At 45.8% G+C, this 9071-nt stretch overlaps 1 protein-coding gene across 1 annotated transcript in view; it reads right to left on the bottom strand.

Moving 5' to 3' along the window:
- Nucleotides 1–3342: 3342 nt before the first annotated feature.
- Nucleotides 3343–9071, bottom strand: part of TMEM91 (transmembrane protein 91) — a 22396-nt gene continuing 16667 nt past the window's right edge. The window contains exons 2-4 of the mRNA XM_089478586.1: nucleotides 8324–8817; nucleotides 6564–6707; nucleotides 3343–5714 (exon numbers count right to left, since the gene is read on the bottom strand). Coding sequence (XP_089334712.1) covers nucleotides 5556–5714; nucleotides 6564–6707; nucleotides 8324–8737 — 717 coding nt within the window. The 5' untranslated portion in view covers nucleotides 8738–8817 and the 3' untranslated portion in view covers nucleotides 3343–5555. The remainder of the gene's footprint in view (nucleotides 5715–6563; nucleotides 6708–8323; nucleotides 8818–9071) is intronic.

Genomic DNA, 9071 nt, shown 5'->3' with positions numbered 1-9071 from the left:
GACTCTAGAGACCAGGGTTCAAATGTCCATTCAGCCATGGAAACTCAAGATGTGCTCTGAGGGGATTTGACCCTGTCTTCCATTGAAGCTGAGGTCACACTCCCTCAGCTTCAGTGGAAGACAGGGCCAAATCCCCTCTGAAAAATCTTACTAATAACAGGGTCACCATACAACAACAAATGTATTATTATTAGCATTCCTTATTGTTAAACTATCTTAAAGCACAACAGGTGAAGTGAGCAGTTGTGGTGTTGGGCAGAGAAATCAGGTGCCAGTTTCCACATGCCTCCTTACCCCCAAATTCTTTGGATTCTTCCCTTCCAGTTTGGATCTACGATTCCCATTAGGATATGACCATCTTGTACACGTTTCCCCATTTTGTCCCATTTCACAGGACCCCGCTGTTACCCAAGCATTACAGTTTTAAGAGGATTATTTCTGTCCAACCTATGTATGTTAACAGTCTCTGGACCATCTCAGTCCTCCACGAAGGCCTGGCTCTGCCTCTGTTTTCAAAATGTCTACCACTCCCACACTAAACTATATGTGCAGCTTTTGCAAGATCACCCCTCATCCACCAAACCCATGATGCCCATCTTGTCATTTCGATGCAGGTCCTGGAACAGGAGGGTGATTTAGGGCTCTGCACCACCACCACCACCCTCTGCTCTTGCGCATTAATATTCTGCAGAACTTCCCTGCTTGTTTTTCATTTTGCTGTTTGGCAACCACGGTCCTAAGAGCTCAGTCTTTGCCAAATCGGAATCCGCTCACAACTTGGCAGATACCCCTTTGTTAAGTTTTCCTACCTCAGAATGCAGCAATGCATTAGCAAGATGGGAAGCAGACCCCATTTCTCAAAGGGCTGCAGCATCACCTGCCCTTTTTTTAAACTGCTCCTGGACCCAATTAGATGCTCTGCTTCTAAAAGAAAGAAAAAGGGGCATTATGGGAGAGAAAAATCCTTTCATCCTGTGCTCAGGCCTTTAGGATTCCTGTGGGGGAGAACAGAGCCAGCTTTCTTTACCTTCTCCACTGTCTCCCGCAACTCTTAAATCTTTCCATCATTGCAGTGGCATTGTGAGGCGGCATCCTCAGACTGTTAGAATAGAGCCTCATCTTACTTCCCCAGGAGATCACTGGTGAGATCACTGGCTAAATTCAGATTTCAACTTGGACTCTTACATTTTAAGTGAAGGGCTCAGCAGTTGAGCCCCTTGGGGAAAGGCTTAGTTTAAGGATTTTCAACTCAATCTCTCTCCCTCTGTCTCTTTGGCAGAATGAGGTGCTTCAGGTGATGGAGGAGATGAAGAAGAAGCAACAACAACTCTGGGCATTAATACAGGGAATAAACTGTGGTGGCTTGATACAATTGTGATGGGTTACTGCCTGTCCTCGCTCTAAAGTTTCATTTACCCACCTCTGCTTGCATGCTTTCCATCATATTTCCATAACCAATGAGAACTATAAACTTGCTTTTAAAAAAGAGGACCTCTGGGATGCTCTGCAGCCCAGGTTAAGGACTGGGTTCCAAATTCTTATGTTGTTCTGGCCTGCCCTTAAGCTGTGCAAAGTCTGGCCCGCTTTAGTAGAGAATTACTTTGTCATGTTGCCAAATGATATTATTGAGTAATTTGGGAGTAATTTGGGAGTATTGAGTAATGTGGTGGAGGGGGTTGAATGCTGATCTAGGACTCCGAAATACCAGGCGCACAGCTTTCAGAGCCCATCAGGGGACCTGGAGGAAGTTGCACTCTCTCAGTCTAAGAGGAAAGGAAGGGCAAACTGCCTTCTAAACAAAGCTTGCCAAGAAAAGCCTATAATAGGTTCACCCTAGGGTCTCCATAAGTCAGACGTAGTTTGAAGGCACACAACAAATTAAGCCAGTTAGGACCTATGAGGTGACCCATGGGTTAAATGTCTGGCAAATTATCTGCCTCCCATTCCAGGGTCTCCCTCTCTGAACACTAGATCTCAGAATTGTCATTGCTTTCTTAACTTTAACTAGTTGCCCTCTTAAGAGGCTAGCAGCCTGTTTTGATTAATGACCCTAATTTTGTTGATGAGGTTCTCTCTCTCTTTCTAAAACTTTATTCACATTCCCACCACCCGCTTTCTGAAGTCTTCATGATTCCCTTATTGAAACCTCTGCAAAATCCCAACCAGACTCAAAAAGGCAGCCGATGATCCCATTAAAACTGCAACCTTCTCTTTCCTTTCTTCTTTCCCGCTCTTGCCCTCACATTCTTCTTCTCCTCTCCCCTTAAAGGACATGGTGACCTCATTTCCCCTTTTCCACAGCAGCAAACAGACTCCGTTCTCAACCACTATGCGCTCTGCTTCCAGTCTCCTGCAATGAATATTCAATCAGGTTGCATTAGATAATTTTATATCCATTCTACCCCACCAGTTTTCCACTCTTTGCTACACCTCTTTAGAGGAAAGAATACCAAAATTGGTGGAAAGAGAATGAGAAAGAGAGCATGCAGGTTGAGGGGATCCATGTGGGATCCTGGACCTGGTGCAGAAGAGCACAGAGACAAGATCAAGCCTGAATTATCCCTCCTTTCTTTTAAATTAAGCAGGCTTCATGTGAATTTGTTTTCTCTCTCCTTTCTTTGCACCCAAAGGCTCTCTCTGCACTCAGATTCTGTTGTCAGACTGGCCTCTCAGATGAAGCCACAGTCTGGATTTTATTCATTGGGAAGGAAATGCAAGAGCAGCTGGGTACACCTTGGGCATTCCTAGTGGGCTGTGGCCTTTGCAAAGCCACTTCTGCCCCTTTTCCCAGTCAGATGGTGGCTTGCCAACCCCAAATCCTGCCAAGAGCCATATTACCGCTTGCTTGGCTCCTGCTGACTTTTGGAAGGGGCTCTCAGAGTGATTAATTCCACCTGCTGCCTTTAAAATCTGTCGCATGCTTTGAGTCAGAGACCATTAGATGTGCCAGCCTAGAGGCCTCACTCTGAAAGATGCCAACACTGCAGAAGAATAGCCATTTGTGGTATCTTCAAAGAAGGTAATCCAGCATTCTGGGTGCTTTGTGGAGCCAAGTCAAGCTTTGAAGGACTTCCACCTCTGGTGGTTATTCACCTGTCCAAAGTTAACCAACCAGAACTTCCAAATGCAGTCTTCTCAGTGGGTGGGATGTGTGCCTCAGATGTGTGGGACTCCCAACTTCCATCATCCCAGGCAGATGTGGCTGGGAATGGCAGTTGTTGTAGTGGCATTCCCACTTCTGGAGATTGCACAGTGAGCGAAGGAAGATCTAAGGTTTTTCAGCCAAAACTATCCCATTTCTTGCCTAAGAACCAGAAACTTGTGTCTCTTGGACCAGTGTTTTAATTAACGTATAGAATTTGCTGTCACATAGTGTCCCACAAGGATAGTTTCATTAAAGAAAAAGTTATACAAATTCAGCATCAGATTTTCATGATCAATGGGGCATCAGCAAAGTGTTGTAGTGTGCTGTGCTTTACACTTACTATTCTAGCTAGCTACCCTTGTTTTTTTTGTTCCATCATCCTCTTTCATCTGCGACCCTTTCATGCCGCACAGCCAGAGTGCTGTGATCGCACTTTAACTGCCATGACAACATGCTATGAAATCCTGGGATTTGCAGTGAGCTAAGAGGGGGCAAAACAGAACTACGATGACATTTCTGTGCGGCTGGTTCTCTAACCGGCTATTGTCTTCTAGGTCTTGACTCTACGTCCATTTCGGTTGGGACAGATTTCGTGGGAATGCTTAAGCTTTTTACCCTTCAGAGCTTTCTCCACCCAGATGAGAATCGTGGCTCTGCAGCCCAGTAACGCTAATCCAAAAATTAAGCCATTTCCCTCTTCTTTTTCAAAATGGTCTAGATAATATTTCCCCCCTTATCTCTTTCCCCGCCGTAAGAAGTGTCTGCTTCTAACCATTAGCAATGCAGACCAGAATGGGGCCTCCAAAGATCTTAGCGCTGAGTTCTTCTTCTTTTTGTCCTTTCTTTTCTTTCCACCTGAGTTACGATTCAGATGATGCTTAATGCTTTAGAAAGAAGCGGCCTGGGTCCCTGCACATAAATATGTGATAAAGCGTCAGGATGTTCAATAATTCATGGACGCTTGAGATGAGAGCAGGAGAGCAAGAACAGAGTGAAATGGGCTGGGAGTGGGGGGATGCAGACAGAAAGTGGGGAAACCCTATTCGATGGTTCAGTTTTTCTGTGGAGTAGAAATGAATTTTCCTGCACTTTATGAAGATGAGTGTGGGTTTTATTTTGCATATTTATCACCTCCAATCGCTAGAACATAGACTGCCAGAAATAAGAGTTCAGTTTACCTTCCTCACCAACGTGTGCCCTTCTGTAGTCACTGTGTTTCTCCTTCCCCGTAGTCTGAATCAGTAAAATACAAACCTTGGGTCCTTTGACATTACACATTTAAAGCACTGTGATCCCATTTTACCAGCCATGGGAGCATCCTATGGAAGCATGGGATTTGCAGATCAAAATTTAGAATTCGCAGCCAGAGAGCTCTCATGTCTTCCTAGACTACATGGATTCCGTAGCATGCAGCCGTCACAGTTGAACTGGAATCATAGTGCTATAGCTCTGTGATGTGAAAGGACCCTTCAACTACCAGAACCAGAGAACAGCCCTGAGGTCAGGGGCCTATTGAATCCAGCATTGTCTTTCTAGCAGTTGCCAGCTGGGTGCATTACCTAAGTTGTAAGCCCTGAAATCTTACTATGTGTGTCTCTGTGGGCGTTATCAGACAAGGGAAATTGGAAGTTATTGTGTGATAGACTACCACACGCAATTTCGGGCAATGAGAAGTCAGTTCGAACGCAATTCGAATTCACATAAATTTGCTGAACTGGCAAATTCACATGAATGCGTTCTGGCCCCACTTTCTTTTCATTCAAAATTAAGAGAAATTCCTCCTGTGTGGCAAGCAACTGAGGCAGGAGGCAGAGTGCAAGGGCAGTTTTATTGAGGGCAGGAGTGTGTGCATGAGCCTTGGATCTCTTGACCACAATGAGCATGGGGCTCTGTATAAAACAAAGACACACAAGGACTTGAGAGAGGGTTCGGGGCTGGAGTGTCCATTTTGTCCATAGGCAACATCCCTCCTCGCTCCTTACACTGCAGCACATCCGAGATACTCAAAAGTCCCAAGAATTCTGTTACACATCCAACCTGGATGAATGGATTTGTTTCAGCAAGATTGCCTGGAGAAATGCTGCCCCATTTGGCATCCATTGCCTGGAAAGGAAAGATTCCAGGGAGACTGCTTGATGCAGACCTGGTGATCTTTCCCTCCCTTGTTCGCCACCCTCTGTGCCCATACCTTTGCCATCCCCCAGCCCAGTTTTCTGCCTATTGCAACCCAATTCACAAGTGGCCCCATTTTGGTTCAAGGGGTTGCCGAGTCTTGAGACAAAGGGGTTGTTTTGACGAAAACCATGTCAGGAAACGTGTACCAATGAGCTTCGTGTCCAATTCCCATTCTTTAGTTTTCAACACTGATGGGGGAAAGTGGGGAGTGTATGTCTCCAGGGGGTAGGACGGCCTAAGTGGGTGCCTTGTTGGACAAATAGGCGATGAGAGCCACCACGGCGCCAATGTAGGTACAGATGCCAAGGATGATGGAGAGGACAGCCAACGCAAAGGTCTGGCGGGAAGCTGTCCATGCTCTTGGGTAGTCCCCTTTGGCTGATGCCTTGTTGGTCTGCGAGGAGAGAAAGAGGCCAAAGAGAGGCAGCATATTAGTAAGTTCTTAAAAGCAAGTGTTCACACTTCCTCCCAGCTAGAAGTTCTTCCTTAAATTCTAGAAAAAATTGGAGTGGTCATGGCTATTAAGAAACTGATTGTGGAAGAAATTCTGGGGGCTGACCAGTAGTTCCCAAACATATACACTTCCTGGGACAACTTGTCCAGTCTGATTTCTATCACTGCAATGCCCTTTTCGGTGCTTGGGAAAGTACCTTTATGGATTGCAACTCCCAGAATCCACCCAGACACTATGCACAGTGGTTGTGATAACAGGGAGATTCAGGGAGTTCTTGTCCAGTATAGTAACTATTCCATAACTCATAAGCATCTGAGGAAGTAGACTTAACTCTATGAAAGCTCATGCTGCCAACTTCTTTATTTCAGTTAGTTGCAAAGGTGCTACAAGATCTCTCTACATACTGATTCTACAGACTAACACGGCTATATCTTTGAATTCTACCTCACGTTCTTCTGAGTCTAACATATCTTACAGGAATACTGAGTGAGCAAATGGAGGGCGAAAAACAAAATAGATTTTAAAAATAAATAAATCCCTTGTTATAAACCGCTGTATACTGGCACACAATCTACCTAGGTGCTAACCTGCGGCTCTTTAAGCCTGCTGCATCTGGGCTCTTATGGCCTCTGTCCCCAGTCTCTCCACTTTGTGAGACAACAATTTCCAGATAGAACATTTTTGTGGGGAGATTTGCTCTCTCTCCTTTGTGATTCCATCTCCTTCCACTCAACCATGAACCTGCCCTCCTAACATTCTCTTTTTCCCCCCTCCTCAGCAAGAACCTACCTTTTGGGACAGATAGAAGGCAGCGATGCCCAATGGCCAGAAGCAACATAACATGGAGAAAACAGCCAAGCCTAGGTAGTCCTGAGGCAGCAGCATGGAGAAACTGCTTTCGCTTTCTGTGTCGCTGTCGCTGGAAGAGTCATTCTGGGGACAGAACAGGGAGAAAAAGGGCTTGCTATCTGCCTTCATGGGGGAAAAAACCAACCGGGAAAAGGAAGGCGTTCAGAACACAACTGTGAATTTATGGAATCTGGCCACCTTAAGCAGGGACTTTGGACCTGTTTTAAAGTGCTCCCTCCCAAACTCAACATTGGCAGGCAGGTTGTTACTAATTTTGACTACTCACAGGAGGAGGGCAAGTGACTTTTCCCATCAATTATCATTGAAGCATCCTTCAATACGAAGGCTCTTGCAAGCACAAGGTGTACTTGGAAGTGCCATTAATGTGTTCAGTGTAGCTTACTCCCAAGTTAGTGGGGACAGGACAGATTGCAGGCAGTCTTTATTACTCCAGGGAGAACTCATCAACAACCACTACCTTAATATTTCTCAGTGTTTGGTCATTTAGCACACTTCTGATTGATAATTCCAGTGTACGCTTATCTACTGTACATAGGAGTCTTGGTGGTCTTATTTTGCCAGATCATTGCTAGGGTGGGATGAGGACTGTTCCTTGCCTTATCTTTGATGGGAATCAGCCCCCCTTCTCCTCCATTTTGGGGTCCATGACCTCAAGGTGTGGTGTTGGCTATCAGGTTTTGTTGTTGTGTGTATTCAAGTCATTTCCAACTTGCAGGGAATGACAGTGACAGATGACTGTTGCCCTCATATGCTACCTGTGGGCTTCTGTTGCAGTCAAGGCAGTCAACCCATTGTTTTCCATTGAGCACCAGCCCACAGTAATAGGGTGTTTGCAATGGGCTGCAATCCATCTCTGTGCAGATCTCAGAGATGGATTGCAAGGCTTGGAGGTCTTTGCATTATAGGAGATTTTCCTCTTCTGCAGATGTCAGCTGGTCAGAAAGGAAAGAAAAAGCGCTGCTGTTTATGCCATTCAAGTCCAGATGGTTTTTAAAAGAGGAGGACAAATTCATGGAGGGTAAAGCTATCAGTGGCTGTATCAGTCACAATGAGCACAATATGCTACTTTCAGGATCAGAAGCAGTCTGACTTTGTACCAATTTCTGCTGAAGACAAGCAGGAAGAAGCTTTTGCATTCATCTGCTGCTTCAAGGCAGGGTTCCTTAGAGGCATCTGCTTTGCAGCTGGCTTTGGAGAATATGGGACTAGTTGGATCCAAAAGGGACTCTGTTATGCAACAGAGACTTGATCTGTAGAAATCAGGTGGTGAAGATTTTTCATGGGCAGGAAAAGACATTCACCAACTACAGGTTGAATCTCATTTCTCTGAAATGCTTGGGAGCAGAAGTGTTTGGATTTGGATCTCCCCCCCCCCCAGATGTTGGAATACCTGTATTTACCTATACATACATAAGGAGATATCTTGGAGTTGGTATCCAAGCCTAAACACAAAACTCATTTATGTTCCATGTACACCTTATACACATAGCTTGAAGGTAGTTTCCGCAAGAGGACAGCGATCAGCGGAGAGAGTTGAAAAGGTTCCCTTTGTGGACCACAGCTCTCACTGGCCTTGCTGGTTGGGGACCTCTGGGAGTTGTAGTCCAAAAAAGGAGCTTTTTCGAGTCCTTGCCTTGGAGCAAGAGTGAAAACCTCTTTCCCCAGCATCCACTTTTTACCTCTAGGTCCGGTAACTCGGTGTCACCCACTTCGTAGCAGACGGTATGAATGTCTTTTTCCAGAGCCACTTTCCTGGGCAGCTCCCCAGCCTCCTTGCTATCTCCAAAGGCAGTTTCAATGTAATCTTTCTTCTTCCATCCTTGGGGATTGCTCGATTTCCACAGCTCGGGGTACAGCGTCGGTTCCGGGGTACAGTAGGGCTCAACTGTCCTCTGCAGGCTACTGGGATCCAAGAGCTGATGGGAAAGGACTGCGGAGCCTGGCTGCAGCCAAGGAAAACTAGGTGGCACATGGCAAGACAGCAATCCGGAGTGTTTCTGGGGACTGGATCGGTTTAGCATCCTACCATGAATCACCAGCTTCCCGGAAGGCTTGGCCAGGAGAGGATGCTGTAGCTCATGAACGTTTTCCATCCTGCCTCCTGGAAGAATGGGATGAATTCTTCTCCTCTGTTGATTTTAGTAAGTCTGGGCTGTTCTTTCACTTTAGTTACCTTGGGGAAAAGTTAAAACAAGGAAATCAACTAAGGGTAAACAAAATGAGGGCATTACATTACAACTCACATTGTCTCCGACTTACGACTACCCAAAGTCAAACCTATCACGGGTTTCTCTGGGGCTGAGAGTGTGCGACTGGCCCAAGGTCACCCAATGGGTTTTCCTGGCCGAGCGGGGAATTGAGCCCTGGTCTACATGCTCAAACCACTGCACCAGTCTGGCTTTACAGATGTGATAAAATACGATACGA

Source organism: Sceloporus occidentalis, unplaced genomic scaffold (genome assembly GCF_023333645.1).
Source record: "Sceloporus occidentalis isolate IW3139 unplaced genomic scaffold, rSceOcc1.0.p SCAF_13, whole genome shotgun sequence".
Lineage (NCBI taxonomy): Eukaryota > Metazoa > Chordata > Lepidosauria > Squamata > Phrynosomatidae > Sceloporus > Sceloporus occidentalis.
This window is presented reverse-complemented; position numbering and strand designations above follow the sequence as displayed.